This window comes from Callospermophilus lateralis, chromosome 9, assembly GCF_048772815.1.
Source record: "Callospermophilus lateralis isolate mCalLat2 chromosome 9, mCalLat2.hap1, whole genome shotgun sequence".
NCBI classification, from domain to species: domain Eukaryota; kingdom Metazoa; phylum Chordata; class Mammalia; order Rodentia; family Sciuridae; genus Callospermophilus; species Callospermophilus lateralis.
In genome coordinates this window covers 12,518,447-12,538,868 of record NC_135313.1, presented here as the reverse complement: position 1 = coordinate 12,538,868, position 20,422 = coordinate 12,518,447, and the positions used below count along the sequence as shown (strand labels likewise).

At 38.5% G+C, this 20,422-nt stretch overlaps 1 protein-coding gene across 2 annotated transcripts in view; it reads left to right on the top strand.

Annotated features, from left to right (window-relative positions):
• Window positions 1-20,422, top strand: part of Nyap2 (neuronal tyrosine-phosphorylated phosphoinositide-3-kinase adaptor 2) — a 235,852-nt gene that overhangs the window by 179,707 nt on the left and 35,723 nt on the right. The window contains exon 5 of one of the 2 annotated variants that reach the window (XM_076866495.2): window positions 19,303-19,406. In XM_076866495.2, coding sequence (XP_076722610.1) covers window positions 19,303-19,406 — 104 coding nt within the window. Of the gene's footprint in view, window positions 1-19,302; window positions 19,437-20,422 lie in introns of those variants that run through there. The other variant, XM_077110287.1, reaches the window with a different exon arrangement.

Here is a 20,422-nt window from a genome sequence, read left to right as displayed (position 1 = left end):
GAAGACTAAAGACTTTGAATGAATGTCAGCTTCTCTGGGCCCACCCTTGTGTGCTTCTGCTGTGGTGAGCAGGTCTTGGTGCCAGCTGAGATGTCTGTAGGACAGACACGCCCTTCAGCAGGTGGAGAGAGAGGTGCCCCTGGTCAAAGCAGGCCTGCTTTTCTCTCACAGGAAGCACATAGAAATGGATATAACTCTCACAAAAGAAAATGACTTACCATTTTTTTTTCTGAAACTTGAAACACTTTTAATGTAAAGTATGTCTTCTCACATTTGGTGGAAGTGAGAATATAAAAACCACTTTCTCTACTTCAAGGAAAAGCCATTGCAAGCTGGTGAACCTTGGGACTGAGGGATGGAATGCAGGATACCTGGAGAGCACAGGGTGTTAAGGACACAGAACTGTGCTGCCCAGGTGAAATGCTAATCCCAGGTTTCCAGATTCAATTGCTATTGTGTGAAATCTTCCAATTTTTAAGTATAGCTCAATTTTCAGAAAATGTAAATGATTCACTTCTTTCTTTTTGGGTAAGATGTGAAGACTGCCAGTTTACACATTCTGGTTTGCAAAATCAAGCGTGATCATTAGTTGGAGGCATGGATTCAACCCTGCATTGAAGAGTCTTGGTTCCAGAAGAAGAAGCAGGTGCCAGTGGACACCTTGCTCTCTTCCATTTAATTTTTTTCAGGAGCTCAGGACATTTGATAAAGCCATGCTGGTGTAGGAATGGGGAAAAGACAGTCATGAATCCTTTGATGGTCAGGCAGGGAGGGATAGTTTCTTTACTCTAGAAGAGGAACAGACATCTAGAATTCTATGAATAATGAGGACCAGCAGCCTAGTTCCTCATAAAAAACTGGCAAGATGCCAAGACCTCTGAAGGGGAGAGAAAATACAAGGGGCTTATACTCAGGCTGGACTTTGTGCTTCATGGTTTCAACTTCCAACATATAGAATCCTGTACTTCAGGAGACTGAGCCTGGACAACAGACTCCCTTGTGATAACCATCATGAGCTGAAGACCAGAAGGACCCCATGGTAAATTCCATTCTGCAGAATATGGTTCTGGGCCTTTTCAAAACCCACTGTATGGGAAAGCATTTTCTATGGCCATATATGATTCTGCCTTTTATGTTCAAGCAGAGCTGTTTGCCCACAAATTCAGAGAAATGAAAAACAGATACAAATCTACTTTTATATAAAGAAAGTAACATGACATTTCTTGTATACCATATTTTATACTAATTATAAATGCAACTCTGTATAATATGGTGGTTTAGTGCTGAGACTGACCAACCAGCAAATCTGGATTTAAATCCTGACTGTTTTCATTGGTGATGATATTGGGCATGTCTCTTCATCTCTCTGAACTTGATTTGTGAAAGATGGATGATAACAATACCTCACTCATTTAAGGCAAGAGTTAAGTGAGATAAAAACATGCACTGCAACCCAATGACTTTTCAATAAATACTAGTTATTCCTATGATTCCTGTTACATTTACAAATATCTCTGCAGCAAAGTAGTGAAAACCATGGGTCTGGGATGATGAAGGAATGAAGAAGAGTTTCTTATAAGAAGTGGCATTTGAGCTGGGCCTTGAACTGAGCAGAAGTGAGAGCACTAAAATAAATAAGTAGCAAGAATGGTGAGGAAAAGGAGCCCTGAAGTATTTTGGTTTTAGAGGGAGACAGTGAAAACCTGGCTTCAACGTAGCAATTCATACACCCTAAACTGTTCTTAAGACATTTGCCTGTCTAATTCTTATTCAAATCACCATTTTGAAGATTGGGGAAATTAGGAAGATGTTAGAGTATTATTCAAAGGCCTGTAACTAGAGACCCTGAAGAACTGGAAGAATGGGAACCACTTAATACAACCAACAGAAAGTTGAGATTCAGAAATGGGTAGTACTAGAAGGAATCCCAGATTCCAGTCTTTGAGCACTAAACTTTTATCCATTGATTTCTAAGAAAGATGCTTTTTTCTTGAAACTTTGGAAACACATTTACTATACTTGATGACACCACAATGATTGCATATATTTACTGATAAACTTCCTGAAGCAATATTTCAAGACATTCACGAGCCAGCCTGCTATATCCACAAATAGGCTCAAGCACAGAGAATTGAAAAGCAGGTGAGCAGCTCACAACAAGGCAGTGGTTCTGGGGACTGTGCAGCAATGTATATAGTTTTCTTTTTCTTTCTTTCCTTCTTTTTTTTTTTTTGGTACTGGGGACTGAACCCAGAGGCAATTAACCACTGAGCCACGTCCCCAGTCAATTTTATTTTATATTTTGAGACAGTGTCTTGCAATTTGCTTTAGGCCTCGTTAAATTGCTGAGGCTAGATTTGAACTTGTGATGCTCCTTCCTCAGCCTCCTGACCTCCTGGGATTATAGGAATGTGCCACTCTGTTTTGTTTCATTTTGTTTTTAAGTGTAACTAAAAGATGTTTGGCAACATTATTAATAAATTAATATTTTGGTGGTAATGGCTTACGGAAATTGCATAACTCTTCTGGCACCCAAATTCTGTTAAGATAAAGAAAATCTCACCTTGTAGGTCATTATGAGGATTACATTTTTTAAAAAGCATGAAAATGCCTTATATAAAGCCAGTTTAAAATAGCTAGCAGACCAAGTTGATTCTGTTCCCATTTAATTTTGCAGGAAAGGTCTTTTTATTATATCCCCCTAGGACTAAGAATGAATATTTCCTCTGGAGAGTTTAGCACATGGCAAATATGATACAAGTTTTTCTTGAACTATATGTATGTAGTTACACTGGCTGTGGGACTACTGTTAGCGCAACAGCCTGTGATTTACTTAATTGTGCATTTTCTTAGAAAGAGTATAGGTCAGTTTGATGACCATTTTTGGATTCTCTTGAGAACACATTTATAAATGAAATTTAGAGAAATGACCAGAGGCAATCCTTAAGACTTAATTGCTATATCATATACAGTTATCAAAAAAGTAATATTAATCTTACATGCCTCTGTTTTGCTGGGTGGTAACTAATGTGATTTAAGACAATGCAAGCAAGGAGGTAGGAATCATGAGAAAATATTGATATTCATAAATTTACACATCAAGTTGAATAAATATCCAACTTAACATTTGATCATCAATTCTGTTTTTGTTTATTTTCTAATAAAAGACTTTAACATCTATTCAATATCATGGAGGGGTATGATGCTAGGTGCTAGGGGAAGGGCAGACATATGATGAACCCAGGACTCATACTCCAGCAGTGTTTTTTTTTTCTTTGCCAAGATAAAAAGGTCTGATAAGAACAATTTTAGGAGGAAAAGTTTATTCGGGGGCTCATGGTGTCAGAGGTCTCAGTTCAGAGATGGCTCTGGACCCAAGGTAAGGCAGGACATAATGGCGGAAGGGTATGATTGAAGAAAGCAGCTGGTAACATGGAACCAGGAAGCAAGAGAAAGACTCCACTTGCCAGATACAAAATATATATTCAAAAGGCACCCCAATGACCTACCTTCAGCCACACCGTGCATGCCTTAGGTTACCACTCAGTTAATACCTGTTGGGGGATTAATTCACCAATTAGGTTAAGGTTCTCATAACCCAATCATTTCATCTCTAAACTTTCTTGCATTGTCTCACAGGTGAGATCACCTAATATCTAAATAATGATATTCTGTCCCTGGGCCCCCAAAGCTCATGCTTGTCTCACAATGCAAAAATTCAGTTAGTCCATCTTTATGAATCCTCACACTTAAGAATTCAAGAATTGTCCCAGAGTACACATCCAAAGAATACTCTGAGACTCAAGGCAACATTTCATTATGATTCCCTATAAAAACTCGAAGGCCACTTACATGTATCCAAGCATTTCCATTCCATGTGGTTGATGCCAAGTTCTGCCACCATCTTGGGCAGTGTCAAAGCTCCAGGGACCATGGATGGTTGCAGCAGTCTCTGAGTGCCTGTGTGGCTGAGCATGGTTAAACAACTTCCTAAGTCCCCCTGTGCAGGTATAGTGCCCCACTGGTCTCTTAAATAATTTTTTACTTTTATACCCTTGAGCCTGAGATGGGTATGATCTTGCCAGTTCCTGAGATGCCCTCAAGATCTTTCCTAGTGTTTCTGGGAAGTCTTAAACATTTCTTTTGTGACTATAATGTCTTTAACAACCACACATTCCTTACTTTGGCCAAACTGCAAGTGTTTACAATTTTTTCTGCTTTGCTTTCTGCTCCTAATTATCACAGTAAACTTGGCTAAAAGCCTTCAGCAGTACCCATGCCAGCACCTGAATATGATGCTGCCTAGAAATTTCTTCCACCAGACTAAGAAGTCCATCACCTTTAAATTCAGCCTCACAGAAAGTCTTAGGACCCAGGCAAAATGCAGACAACTTCTTAGCTAGAACATAACAGGAATGGCTTCCAGTCTAATTTCCAGTGGAGTCCTCCTTCTCCTCTGAAATCTCATGAGCCCTGTCTTTACTGTGCACAGTCCTACTGGTCTACTGAACTCCACCAGTATCACCCATTCAGCTCTGATTATAACAGTCTAAAACTTTCCCAGCTTATATCGCTAAACTTTCCAAAATTCATCCCACAAATTACAGAAAGCTCCGAAAGCTTCTAAACCACATAATCGGGTTAGTCACAGAAACGACTTCCCTTCTTGGGACCAACTTCTGTTTTAGTCAGCTTTTCCACTGCTATGACCAAAAGGCCCGACAAGAACAATTTTAGGACAAAAACAATTTTGGGGGTTCATGGTTTCAGAAGTCTCAATCCATAGATGGCCGACTCCATAGCTCTGGGCCCAAGGTAAGGCAAGGCATCACAGTGGAAAGGCGTGACTGAGGAAAGCAACTGGAAATATGGCACCAGGAAGCAGAGAGAGAGACTCCACTCACCACATACAAAATATATCCTCCAAAGGCACACCCCAATGACCTACCTCCTCCATCCACACTCGACTGGCCTTCAGATAGGACCCAGTTCATTCTTATCAGGGCGTTAACTTACTGATTGAGTTAAGGTTCTCATAACCCAATCATTTCACCTCCAAACCTTCTTGCATTGCCATACACATAAACCATAATAAGTGGAGAATGAAGAAAATAATAGATTTTTCTAAATGCTACTGGAGAAAGTGTAGGGTGTTAAAAACAAACCAGCATAATCACACAATTTTTTTCTCTGGCTCAAGGTAAGATAATTCCAAGAGGATTTCTGGAGAATATGATCTGAAACTAGTATGACAAGTAGGAGCCAGGACAATAAGAGGGGATAGGGGATTTCTTGCAGCTCACAGAAGTGGAGATGAAAATAATATATTTTACTTTGGACCCTAATATTAAATATTTTAATATGTCTACATGATTTCCAAATTATTCCTCTTTTCTTTTTTTCTTTTTCTTCATGTGGACTGCCTTTGTTGGGATGCTGTGGCCACAATAATGGTCCTAGTTATTCCCTTTTCCCTGTATTCAGGCCCCTGGCGATGTGCTTTTATAGCTCCTTATCAAGAAAGGTCAATTTCCCATCCATCATATCTGGTTTGGACTTTTGTCTTGTGTTCACCAATAGAATAAAATGGAGGTAACTGTGCATGAAGTCTGAGCCTCAGCCTCAAGAGAAATGCATGCGTCCATATGCTCTTTTCTGACCCTGCCATCACCATGGGAGAACAAACCAGAGCTAGTCTGTGGAGGATGGGATACCTATGCAGGAAGCCCAGGGTCTCTGACTTTCAACTAGTCAACTTGTGAACGTGGGAGAAAGCACAGCGTGGAACAGCAGAACCATCCACCTGCCTCACAGCGGACTGCAAATGTGCAAGTGAGTCCAGAAAAGAGCAGAAAATGGACAGGTGACCCAGAGTCTCCTTAGTGAAACTAAGGAATATTCAGCCACAGGGTTTGAATACGAAGGGACAGTAGATAATTGCCAGGGTCTCTTTGAACCTTGCTATCTTCCCCTAACTGAACATTCTTTGTTATTATTATATGACAATACAGGATAATAATGGATAAGTACAGCATGCTCAATGACAAAAAATTAAAGCAAAAAATGAAAAAGCACCCTCCCACCTTTGCTTTCACCATCTGACTTTTCAAAGGATTGTGTTTAACCACTGCATTTTCACAGCTTGGGTCCTGCGCAATGATCAGGACTGTGGGTTCTCCATTATATCCACTTTTATTATGCAACAGAAGAGCAAACCAGTCTGGTAGAGTTTGGGTGTTCGCTGTAATTTGGACTTCGCTGTAGGATGTTGACTAACTTCCTGCTTGGCTTCCCTTCAGCCCCAGGCAGCTGTGGGCTTCGGTGCCTACGACCCTCAAGGCTGCCATTCTATACTGTGGGCTCATGCACCGGAAGCCAGTTCTCCACATCTGCTCTGCTTTCCAGTTCTAATTGGGTGTTTGGTTACTTCCTTGGGGAACATTTGCGAGATCTTGCTGCTTGGTTCTGCTCACTGTTTTCTCACTCTAGAGTTTAACTCTCCCTTTCTGAATTCTACTAGTAAACACATAAAGATTTCTCATTTGGAGAGTCTGTGGAGAGTTGTATAAGTCATATCCCCAATGGCCTCACTTTGATTTCTCTGTGGAAAATGGTGACTTCTGCTGGCTGGAGTTTGTGTTCAACAGAGACAGTGTTATTGGTATTTCTCTTAATGCTGGTCATACAGCTTTGAGAAATAACAAGAAAAGGAGAGCTGGGAGTGAGTGAAACATTTTAAATGGTCAGAGAGTGTCTTAATAGAATTTGAATGTAAATAAACAGAGTATAAAATGCAAAAGCCTAATTACAAAATAATAGAAGATAATTACTCTCACATTCCAAGCCAAAAACCAGACCAAAGAAGCACAGCTTGCAAAGGAGGGAGATAAAATGAATATTGTTGTCCTTAACTGAACCCTCATTTGAGCCTAGGAAAGTGGTGAAAGGCAAAGAGACAGCTAGATGTTAGAAATGACTTTAGGGGTGTGTGTGTGTGTGTGTGTGTGTGTGTGTGTGTGTGTGTGTGTGTTTGTCTGAGTGTGCACACATGTGGTAAATTTCCATCCTAATGCAGGAGGGACAGAAATGACTCTAGTGAAAAATCAAGTAAGATACACTTCAATGGAACTCATTGGAAAGCTTAATATTTTTCTAGCAATTTGGGGACAAAATGCTGGGGGTGGGAGGATGCACAAGAGTTTAGGTGAATGACCTACGTCCACAAAACAGAACACTCCTGGGCAAGTAACCATGCAGCTACTGATTGTTGCTTAAAGATGTGGGTAAGATGTGTCTCCCCTGGATGGGATTCAGCCATGTAGAGAAACCATGCAGGGGGCCTAGATTGTGGGGCTGCCTGCAGCTAAGACTCCCAAGAAGAGACTCAAGGTACCCTACAGGATGCCCAAGAATCAAGGAAAGACACAACAAACTGCCATAGTTCTCCAGGAAAGAGATGGCCAGTCATCTGGGAGGCCTCCAGGCACACTTGAAAGTGCTCCAAAAAGAGATTTTCAGTGCCAAATGCCTGGTATAGCTGGAGAGAGGGAGAGATGTCATCTCATGCCACGCCCCCTCAACAACTTTTCCTGACCCTCCCCCTTCCTCCCTCCTGTTCTGCTGGTGAGAGTAGACACTGTAGAACCTAATTGAGGGCACAGGAATATGGAAAAGGACATGAGGCAAAAAAAGGGTCCTTTGTGGCAAGGGAGAAGCATTTCCTTGAAACAGGGCTTGAAATGTTATCACTCTAAGTAACTGGGCATTTGAATTATGACTCTGTAGCACTTTTTCTAAGTTGTGGAAACTGAACGATTTTCAGTTATCAAAGTGAAAGATCCTGAGATTTGGCCTAAGGTTTCTTCAAAAGGTGGTTAAAAACAAACAAACAAACAAACAAAAACAAGCTCCCCAAAGCTACATGGAACTCATTTGTGGAGAGAAAAGAATAAGATGGTTCTATGATTTCATGTAACATTTGTTCCAATGAACAATTAAATATAAAAGACTAAAGAAAACAGAATCTGGCATAATTACAAAAATGGCTCTAAGAATATTACAAATTATATTGAACCTGATTATGGGAACTTAAGTTGATCACCTTTGTAGCTTATTTGTGACTCACTCAGAATAATAACTTCCATGTATAGATCATGTATTATCTTTTAAATACTTTTCTATGTACTGTCATTTGTACTTCACAAAAGTCTGTGCATTAATGGGCTGCTTTCATTGTCTGATCTTTTCAGTGAAAAAAATTGAGGCTCAAAAGAAATCAAGTAAATCCCCAGACTCTTTGGTAAATAGTAGTTTCAAACCAAGGAATGGGCTTCAGATTTCTGATCCTTTGTACAGCTCTCCTCCTTGGAGTTACTTACATTGGGTTTCCTTTTTTCCACCACCATGCACCTGAATTCACTCATTCATTCTCCTATTGTATGCAATATAAAATTATCAAGCAAGGAGTATGTGCCAGTGGGGGAAATAGACATTAATGGCAAAAATAAAAATGTAGTTAACAATCTTCGACAAAGGCCACCGAGGAAAGTGGCACAGCCTTTCCTTTAGAGTGTGTTACCTGGCATTCAAGGACCTGGAGACTAAAATGTCAAGGCAAAGTAGGAGGAAAAGCAATCAATCAGAGGACAGGAGAGGCGCATGACCCTGCAACGTGAGGATGGACACAATGGAGGGAATATGGAGGGCAGAGGAGAAGCCAAAAGCCTGCCTCTGTGATTTGCGTCTTAGCTAAACATGACAGAAAACTATTTATGGATTGTAAACCCAGGGTTTATGTGATCATATATACAGAGCCAGCTAATTTATTATCCTCCTAAACCAAGGGAAACAGAATTATGAAGATAAATTTGCTGTCCCAAATAATGTCTTATAAATCCCAAGAAGGATGTTTTCTTGCTCTTCAGCCCATGGAATTTCTGTTTGCATAACTCATTGAAAGGTACTTATAACTGAGTGTATTAGTGCATCAAGAATTAATGAGCAACCTTGTTCTTCATGTAGTTCTGGTGGTCAAAAACCAGCATTCTGTATGCTTTTCTTTTCTTTATTTTTTGGGTGAGGGTTATGAGGGATTGAACTCAGGGGCACTCAACCACTGAACCACATCCCCAGTCCTATTTTGTATTTTGTTTTGTGACAGGGTCTCATTGAGTTGCTTAGCACCTCGCTGTTGCTGAGGCTAGCTTTGAATTTGATATCCTTCTGCCTCAGCCTCCTGAGCTGCTGGGATTACAGATGTGCACTACTGCATCTGGCTCTGTGTGCTTTTCCTCAGTGAGGTCTTGTTCAGTGCACCTGTGAGAACAGCACCTCCCAGGAGGTGATGAAGAGATGACCCCTGCCTTCTAGGAGCTTATTTTGGCCAATGATTTGAGCAAAGCTATACAGGGAAGAGCCATTATTGCCTCAATTCAGTAAAATAGGACCTTTGGTCTGTTTCCTAGTGTTTTCATAAAACTTTTCTTAATCCATTTATATTCTCATTCCTATTTTTTTTCTAAAAAGGCAATTGGTTAGTTACGTGAGCAGTCTGATGTCAAGGAATGTGGTGATATTAAACCTGATGTGTGTGCATGTGTGTGCACGTCTGTGTGTGCACATAGTGTGCAGCCACTTATGAGCTTTCAGCTAGAGTATTAGTCCACCAGATTTGCAAAGTCAGCTAACTACTTAATGCAATATGCCATGTATCTATCTACTTATCTAGTGACAAAATTTGCATACATATATTTCCCTTAAACTAGATTTCTATTAAATACAGCATAGAACATGATATCATATATAGCATAGATACCCTGAACCCTGCTAGAAAAAAATCATAACTTGATTAATAACTTCATTATCATTAGAGACATTCTGAATATCCATGCTTTGTTGGATTCTATGGAGGAAAATAATCAGACATAGACAATTCAGATGGATGCAGAAGGTGCCTTTATTCTACTTGTTGCTTAGTAAAAATCTGTCCTGCTTGAGAATCAGGATGACACTGTGCTTGCTGGCTGAATTTTGACTGTAAAATCGGAAACTTGGGTCTTTTGCTGCTGGACACTTATCTGGCTCCTCCCTGGACTCTGTCTAAGCAGGGTCCTTTTTGACACTGCTCCTATTGGCATCCATTGACTTTTATTGGAAATGCCCTGTGAGTACACTGAGCCGACAATGCTCACAAAGAATGCCCTTCCTGTTTTTGTGAAAAGTCATAGAAGTCATTGCAAAACAGAAGGTTCTGTTTGATTTATGTGAGGCATTTACAGAGTGTGGGAGCTTTGTAATCCCACCAGAATACATAAAATAATAATATTTTTACTGCCACCTTCTGTCTAACACAGGTACTACACACCCTAACACCAATGTTACACTGACTTGAAGAATAGTTGATGTATTTCTTTCTTTCTTTTTTTTCCCTTGACCTATGGGGAACTATGAAAATAATCCATCTTCTATATTTCCCTCATTCTTTAAAGCTTTTTTAAAAAATAGTTCATTTAATAAATATTTAATCAGTCCTTTTCAGGGATTAGTAGTTATCGCATTACTCAGGGGAAATATGGTGGGGAAAGAGATAGGCTCAGCCCCTGTTCTCAAAGAGCATACAGGTGAGTAGAGGAGGAAAGGATCAAGATCAGGAGGCAGCGTGGAACATCAGCATTAAACCCTACAGTAAGAAGGCATGGAGCTTTTGGAGAACCTAATGCAGCATGAGAGGGACAGGCTACCACAAGGCAGGCTCTGGAAACTGAGCCAGGTGTGCACTTCTGATGAAGCAGTTTGGATGTAAAAGCAAAAGAAAGGAAACATTTACCTTTAAATAGTAAAACAGAGCAGACATATCTTGAGATATTATGTGTTGATGGCCACAGTAAAATCTTTGCTTTTATTAGTTTATTTAATGCCTACAATAATCTCATGAAGCAGGTTTCTGTATTTCTCCCATTTTACCTGTGAAAAAACTGAAGCTTTGAGAGATCAAGAAAATTATCCTAGGTCATTCAGCTAGTAAGTTATGAGAGTTTAGCAAACCTTCATGAAAGACAGACCTCTTTCCCAAAAGCTCCAGCAAAAGCATGGAGTGACTTGGACCACATGGCCACCCCTGAGCCAGTCAGTGAGACTAAAGGGATAGAAGTATTGATTGGACAGACCTGTGTCATGTGACCATGTCTGGAACTGGAGCCCAAGTGAGCGCTTACCATAGAACTGTAAGAACTGTGATGACTAGTGATACTGTTCTGCAAAGGAGAACTAGCCATTAACTAGCCATTAACTAGCCATTCCAGAAAGACAGGAAATGGATTCTGGACAGATAAAAATAATAGGTGACGATTACTCCTTCTTAAATTTTATTTCTATATAAATTTCCATATTTTTAATAATTTTCTGCCTAAACATTTACCAACTGTATTAGAAAATTTTAGTAAATAGCAATCTTGAGCTATGCATAATTCTACCACCATTGTTGGCAAATAAAAGACAAAAACATAGACTTGAAAGGAGGAGTAAGTAATGACCTTAATAAACTAGCTTGTGATCAATTAAGAATATCTTTGAGGTCATTTCAATTATCCAACACATTTCATTTATTAGCATCAAAGAATCAGAAATGAACTTGGTGCTTGCTTCTTATAGAGACAGAAAGTACCCTGAGAGTTTGGATGACTTCCCTCAGGCTCAAAGGAAGTAATAGGTTTTCTTGACTTTTTCCAGACATTTTTTTTTTTTATAGAGCATTTCCATTCGGTGGTTCTCAAATCCCTTGGAGTTTTCAAAGGTTTTCCATGTTTCTTGTGCTTAAGCATGATAATTTTCTTTCTTTTTTTAAAAAAAAATTGTTGTTAAAATAAGTGACAAATTAATGATATGAAATATTATCTTTTTAAAAAAATTTCATAGAGATGCAAAATCCTTATAAAGCTTCAATTTTCTACCTCTGGTCTCAGGACCCCTTTTATTCTTAAAATTATTGAAAACCCCAAAATACTCTCCTTTAAATTAAACTCCTTTATGTGAGTTTAATTTAACAATATTTATCATAATAGCAATTAAAATTGAGAATTGAAAAATTACCTATTCATTAAAAAACAATAAAACTATTATATGTTAACATAAATAACATCTTCCCATTAAAAATGAGTATTTTCTGAAACTGTAGCAAATGTTGGGCAGATTGAGGTGTTTTATATTTGGGAAATTGTAATGCCTCTTCCTTGTTTTTAATGAATAACTCATTAGAATATAGGTTTTCATATCTGCTTTGGATTCAATCTATTATAATGTAGCTTTGGTTAAATATATAAAAACATCTGGCCACATAAATGTATGGATTTGAAAAGAAAGGAATATTTAAATTCCTTTTTTTAAAAAAACACAGTTATGTATACTCTTCTTTAATATATTTCCAGAGCTTGATGAATAGTAGTTTCTTAAAAGTTAGTTGCAAAATTATCTACATTTTAATAAACTCATCATTCTCTGTTACATTAAAATCTCCTGGACTATCTTGAATCGTAAAGTGCAATTTTTACCTATTATGATTTATAACATCATGTATAGAAAATATCAATTCACTAAGTCATGCAGATCTCCATTTGTTGACCTGTTTCATTATAAAAAAAAAATCAATACACCACAATCACTAAATCACTAATGATCTCATATAAAGACTTTATCAGGATTCTGTCAAACTCACTCAGATAGATGCAAACTTTCATGTTTGTTTGGATTCTTAAGTTTATTATTGCCAACATATACATCAGGTATCTTCCCTGAACCACCTTCATCAATTTTCAAGAAAATACCTGTCAAATACCCAAGTCCAGGGGCAATGTGCATAGTCATGGTACAGGCCTGTGTCATTGATAAAGTGACATTAGCCTTACCCATTGCTTTTGACTTTCAGTGTATTTGTGAAGACAGTGAAAGATGCACCTTGCTTTGTACTCTCATAAGGATAGTTTTGACCTCATTCCCTGATCTCCAGCGGATCTTAGGAACCCCAGAATATTTGTCATAATTGGGAAAAGCATAGCCATTACTAGAGATCAGAGTGAAGTTCCTGCTGTGGAGGACTCGATCACAGAATCTGAGCTTAGTTTTCTCCCGATCCACACCTACCTCAGTTTATGTCTGTAGCAGTTGATTCAAGGCAGCCATGTAAGGGTGATGGCCATTGAAACAGAACATGATAGTGAGTGAGGACCATAAAATGTATAATAACTAGCAACACTTTCTCTCAAGATTTTTGCTCATTAACAAAGTATATATGATATGACAAGGAAATGTCATTACTGAAATGGCCAGTTTTTATCAAAGTTTATTAGAAGGAAATAGTTTTTAACAAGTTGAGTGTTGTACAGAATTTAAACTTCATACTTCCTTGTTCTTCTTTTGTTATTTAGAAGCAAAACATAACCTTTCTAAATAGTTTAAATGACTTTTTCTGACTTGTTTTCCTAAGGGATGCCCCATTGTATGTCTGTTCATTGTACTTTTATGCCATAGCACATAATGGAATTTCTGTCACTATGTTAATATGCACTTGATCCTGAAACAAATCATGATATTTCTTTTAACTTTTATATCTTGACTCATCAATTTGCTCTCTGTAGTGATTTTCAAGATAATTATCATATTTGACTTTTTAAACAGATAAAATACCACATCATATACACATATAAAATCATTTTTTAATTTGTTGAAAATAAAAGCACATTTGTATATTCAGCTAAAGGGATAATGATTCTACGGGTGTTTTAGAAATTATATGTTACTATAAATGAGGCTTTCAAATAATCACATTATTAATGCTTCACTATACTGTGCTGCCCTGTTAGAGGCCAGCCGTGTATTAGAGCATCTTGGGCATCCGTCTATGAAGCAGTGTGATTTACATTCTCTACAAAAGAATATGGGTGACAATGACCATGCTAGCCCTTTAGATCACAAGAAGGAACATAAATGGGTATCCCCCCAACTTGACATGTGTGATTCTCTTTGTCTTCTGTATGAAACATCTCCTATAACTCCGAATCCATTGGTGGATCACAAGCTACCCACCATGTTGCCCCCTATGCAAATTGCACAAGCAACAGCAGCCTGAACTTCTAAAATGTTATCTATAGAGTCTTCAAAGGAAGTTTTTACTTTTATAATGAGAAGAACAGGTGCCTTCTAGTTCATAATTAATCTCTTAGTGGAATGAATGTTTCTTAGGGTAGAAAAGCTCTATATTACATTTCTTTCTAGGTATAAATCTCTTGTTCCCAAGAATTACCAATTACTCTGGTATCAATCATTGTTTTATCGGACCCTTCAAGGTTATGGAAGTGTGTCTGGAAGACACTGGAAGACATTCAAGGTTATGCAAGTGTCTGCTGCTTCCTCAGAGGAAAACTGGAGAAACCTGAAGGAGGGTGGAAGAGAGAGAGAAAGAAAAAGAGAGAAAATTAATATATGTATGTGCACTCCTAGGATAGATTCTCGCATCTGATGATTTCCTTTCCTTTCTCAGTGATCATGAAATGATCACAGTAATTATCAGATTAGTTTTATCTTTTCATCACCATAGTTACAATACTCAGGCCTATCACCTACTCAGGAATCTATAAAAATATGTAATATTGAAAAAAGTATAATTGCATAGAAGTTCTAAAAGAACTTCATTAACATTAATGAAAACTTAAAAACCAGTACAAAATTGATATTTAATTGTTAAATTTAGTATCAAAACAATGCCATTGCATTTGAGAACTATCTGTAGATTAGATTGTCCAATCTTTAGAGAATTGCTGTGTGACCATGATTACTGTGTAGATATCATATCAGTTGTGAATTATGGGGGTTCTTTACAGTTCAATAATTACACAGCAAAATTATAAAATTCCATTCAAAGTAGACAGGAAAAATTACATTTACTGTGGGGCATGAGAGCATCTTACTCTGTTTGCTGTGATGTGTGGTAAAAGCTTTGAAACAAAGTGTTTGGAACCCATGAAAGTTTAAATGTAATCATGGTAAGCCTGGCCCTTGTTCTCAGGTGCCAGTTTATCTCAAATAACATATGGGTTGTCTCAAAAAATGCCTTCCCCAGAAATTGGAGCTTGTAGAAGAACACTTGGTATTTTGGGGAGCAGGGAAAAGGTGGCTCTCTTAGTCCCATGTAATCCCCACATCATTCAGTAGACTCAGCAGAAAGTCTGAATTGGGTGGATCATCATTATCTGTCTTTGCTTGTACACCAAAAATTATGGATGGTTTTAAAACAATATAGAGAAAAGGTATGCCTCATCAAAATTTGATTTCATCCTTTGGTGATAGAAGAAAGTATATCTTGTTTCGTTTTTCTTTTGTGAAAATGCACTAATCTCTTCACAGCTGTGAAGATCCAGTTGTTGAGAACACACAAGTGTGCCTTTGCCTTCTGAGAGCAAAGAGAACACTGGTACCCCAAAGGAGAGCAGTGACACCTTGGAGGTCATCCTGTAGTGATGACCAGGGACATAATCAAGGGGAAGATGAGAAATGGTGATCTTAAAAAAACAGTAATGAAAAGCAATGGGAGGTTGCATGCACTAAGAGTAAAAAGAAAGATGTAATAAGAAACACAGTCCAGTGACTCCTTACTTAATAAAAAAAAAAAAAAAATGATGAGCCACGACTGATTTGGAAGTACCTCACGGTCGGTCATCTCTTGATAATTGTTTACTCCAAGGAGTTAGAGTGTGAGTCGCTATCCCTCCCCTTGTCTTCCTTCCTTCCTTTTCCTCCCTCCCTGACTCCATCTCTTCATCTCCTTTTGAATCTACTTCATCTTTCTTGTTCTCTTCAGGCAAATTGCACAAGCAACAAAAGCCCACACTTCTAAAATGTTATCCATAGAGTCTTCAAAGGAAGTTTCTTCTTTTGCAATAAAAACAGGTGCCTGCTACTTCAAAATTAATCTCTTAGTGGAATGAATGTTTCTTGGGGTAGAAAAGCTCTATCTTACATTTCTTTCTAGGTATAGAGCTCTTGTTTTTGGACTGCAAAAAGCCTTGGCATTTTTTTTTTTTAAATCAGGATGAAAACAGAGTATTTGGGTGATGTAATACTTGCTCTTTAAGTCTAAGTGAGTACTGTATCACCAAAGGTAAGAAGTGAGTTGGACAATTTAACTTTAATATCACAGACCTAGAGATCTGTAAGAGGCTTGATTACAGGTAGGATCTACTTTAGGATTTCCAGGACTGTCATGTACAATTAATTTGGTTAAAGAAACCTCAGTCAGAGCAACTTCATAAAGATTCATGTCATCAACCCAGGCACATAAATACCATGATAAATTCCGAGTGCCTTTATGTTACAACATTTGAAAGTGACAGAAGAGCCAAAATGAGAGAGATAAAAATTTTTAAAATGTCCCTACTGCACGAAAGCTTTAAGCATCAACATTATAGTGCATGTGCCTGTATATAAATTTGTGCATGATTGTGCATAATTTGTGCATAATTGATGGGAATCACTTCATTGTCCCTCTGCAGGTGGAGTCATAGCCTGCATGGGTTTGAACATTCCACCACCAGGTGACCTGACCCCAGAGCTAGCCCTACAGGTGACTAGCTAGGGGTTTTCATTGCTACACGTAACTGGTGGCTATTGGTTTCTATTACAGACCTAAGTGGGGCTTGATGAACCTTCACAGACCCCAGACTGGACCCGAAGAGTCAAAACAAGGCCTTTACAGGTTAAGAGGAGATCAAAATTTTGCCTGGATTTTGGAGAGGCTCAGTTTGCACATTGGAGATATCAGTATCCACATTTGAAAGAGTCTGATTAAGTCAGGAAACCTCCACAGAAGCAGTTTATCCTTAGGTACAGATCATACCTTTAGCATAAACTTGGAAAGAGCCTTATAGTAAATAAATATTTATCATCCTTTCCTAAGAAAAACATTGAATTTTTTCACTTCTTGGGACTGAGTGTGTAAACCCAGGAATGAATACATGGACAAATTGGCTCATTATGAAAACTCATCAACCAGGTTTCTGATGGATGATTCACCTGTTATAATAAAAGATGGTACCCTAAGGTGTGCAAGGATTTATGCCTTCTATTAAATGGGGTTAATTTATAAGTTATGGTGATATTTTATCTATGTCATCATAGGATACACCCGTTTAATTCTCTCTGCAGCAGGAATTCAATGGTATTTTGAGGAATTAGTGGGCAGATATTTCATCACCATAACAAAACTAAGAAAGGATTTTCTGAAATGGATCTTAAAGGGTGACATCCTCTTGAATGAGGGCCACCAACTTAATAAGCTGGGAACCCAGGTCTGGATTTCAGGTTTTATATTCTGTGTTACCTGATCTCCTCTACTTGCTTTTAGAAGTAGCATTGATCAAAAGGTAAATTTGGGTGTGTTTGGTGACAGAAAAATGTATAATAATCGACACTTACTATCTGGTTCCTATCAGCAAAAATGCTCAAAACCTTATCAAGTAGTTTAAACCCTGTTATGTGCTAAGGCGACTCACAAGAGAGAGAAAAACAAGATCACTGTGCACTTTACACAGGAAGTGCACCTTGAAGTGGGTTTTGGACACCTGTGAAGTTTGGCTCGATAAATATCTGTGGATGAGAACAGCTTGAGGTGAAGGACGGAAGCAGATCAATGTGGATCCCGAGGGGACCTGGGATGTCTGTGTTCTTGGGAGCAGGGAGCTATGGAAAAGAGGGTGGATGGGACTTGTGAAAATTAGGTGATTTTTAATTTCTTACAATATTAAGTATGGAGTCATAGAAAAAAATTTTGAACAAGGTAGGTGTGCTGAAAGTCATCTATGAAATGTGGCATTGTGTCCTCATTACTTGTGAGCAGAGAGATCCTGGGAACCAGCAAGGTGGTTTCTGGGACATGAGTTGAGACAAATACAGGAGCTATTGCAAAGAAAAAGACAAACTGTCACAGAACTTGCTTTACAGAGAAAGGAAAAGAAAACTGATGATAAGTATTAGAAAACTATTAGAAGATTTGTTCAGAAAAATGGAGGCGACACTCCTGCTAAACAAATCACTAGGGGGATTCAGACATTGAGAGGAAGCTTCATCTTGGTTTTCCTGGTGAGCCTGTGTGCACCGCCTGGTGTGCAAAATACTGAGATCCAAGACCAAGAAAGAGCGCAGGGAGAGGACAGAGCTACCGGAGTCTGTACCTGCCTTGAGAAGGAAAAGACTGGATCAGAAGCCACAGGAGTGCTCTTCCAAAAGGAAAGTGCAGAACCAAGGAGGTGAAGCAGGAAACAATGAAAGGAGAGAGGTGAAGTGATGAGGGTTATAGACAGAAAGGAGAAGAGAAGTATAGTACATGTGTGTGTGCACACGTGAGTCTGTTTAGCAGAGGTGAGAAGCGACGTTCCTCTTGTATATGCTGGGTATTTTTCTCTGAACTTTCTAAGTCATTTTGTTCCATCTTTTTATCTACCATCAACTCGACTCTTCCCCATTACTCTGGCTGATAAAATATTCCACCTATCACTATTTGCTTAGAATAATATATATGCAATAAAGTGAATGAAATGAATGCATTCTGAAATACTTTTGATTTCTGGATAGGTTGGAAAATAAATCCTTGGATCCAGAATCCTTCCTACTTCAGATTTTACCACACAAAACATCACAGAGTTCTTAGAGGATCATTATAAAATGTAAAGAAAATAGAAATATATTAAATAAAAACTTTAACTCATCATAGGAAATATGATGATGTAGTCATGGATGTCAAGGGAGGAAGGAAGGGAGGAAGGGAGGGAGGGAGGGAGGGAGGGAGGAAGGAAGGAAGGAAGGAAGGAAGGAAGGAAGGAAGGAAGGAAGGAAGGAAGGAAGGAGAGACAGGCAGGCTTTGGAGTGCATGGGAAACATTTTAGAATGTAGGAGTCCTCTGGACCAAAGCTAAAGATGAAGCATCAAAAATAATCAGGTTACTTGCTTTCCCTGTAATGGGTGTCGATGCTACAGGAATCACTCCACAGAAACTAACCTTAAATGGGATAAAATGTCTAAGGGATCAGGCCTGGGCTTCCAGAGATTTGTTCCTTATCCCCCAAGAGCTGATCTGAGAATAAAGTTCCTTTCCTGGTCAATTGTTATGAAGGTGTTTAATCACCCGCCAATTATTAGCCAACATCAGAGGCTTTCTGCATATTCCCAGAACATGTAGCAAGACCAAAAGGGAGGCAGAAAGCCTTCCCAACTCTGCAGACATTACTCAGCTAACCTTTTGTCTTTCCTCCTTGTTTGCAGAACCTAAAGTAAGCTGCAAGTTAGGCCGATCTGCATCCACATCAGGTGTGCCTCCACCCTCGGCTCCTCCTCTCAGGCAAGCCAGTGACCTGCAACAGAGCCAGGTACCATCATCGTTAGCCAATCGTGATTGACTTCCTGTGATGCAACATGCCAAATGCTTCCCACTTCTGTCTGTCGTGTGTCGCTGTAGACAACTCTTGCATTTGCTTTTATTTTTCTCTGTGTGTATGGGGTGGGGGATGAGTTCTGGCCTTCTGTGTTTTCATCTCAAGAGGAATGTCTTTCTTCTTTGTGACTGGTGAAACTTTCTTTGCTGTTTGTTACCAAATCGTTTTTGTCTCTGGTTTCCATCATTCTGTAATTTAAATGTAGTAAACATGTACTGTATGTATTGGCATAGTGGCTATTCTTTAAAATTCTTTCTCTTTTCCATGTTTTGTGTACTTTTATACTGTCTCTGAAAATTTATCAACATTTGATAAATTTATCTACTTTGTTTTATGTAAATTTTCTTTTTAAATGTTTTGTCCACAATATTGCACAGATGTTATCAATGAATTTGTACATATCTTTCAGCTCTTATCTTATTATACTGTAATGTTTGTGGAAGTTTACTTTTATTTTTATTTAGCTTGGAGCATGATTGTAAGATACTGTGAATATTGATGTCCTTATAAATATTCATATACCAACTCATTTGCATTGAACACGGCAGCTAGTGGTTCTTCTTTCTTAGGCTGTGGAGACAAATTGACTGACCAGATCATCTAGATATTTACCGAAAGCTGTAGATTAATAAGGCAACCTCCAAATAAATGACTTTTCTTTCCTATACCAACAATATCAGAAATGTTTTCAGAAAGGGAATGTAAGTGTTCATGCATGGTAAATGAGATCTCTATTATCACTTGGAGAACAGAGGCAAAAAATAAAAGCATAAACTAAAACATTTAATTCTTAAAGTACAATATGTTGCTCTGAAGTTCATTTGGGTGTGTGGTTATGAATGAGGAATTCAGTATGGGGGAAGCCACTCACATAAATGTCCTGTGTGTAACTCACCCAATTGGAATTCAACACATTGACTTGATTTGTAAGGCATGATCACTGTCACTGT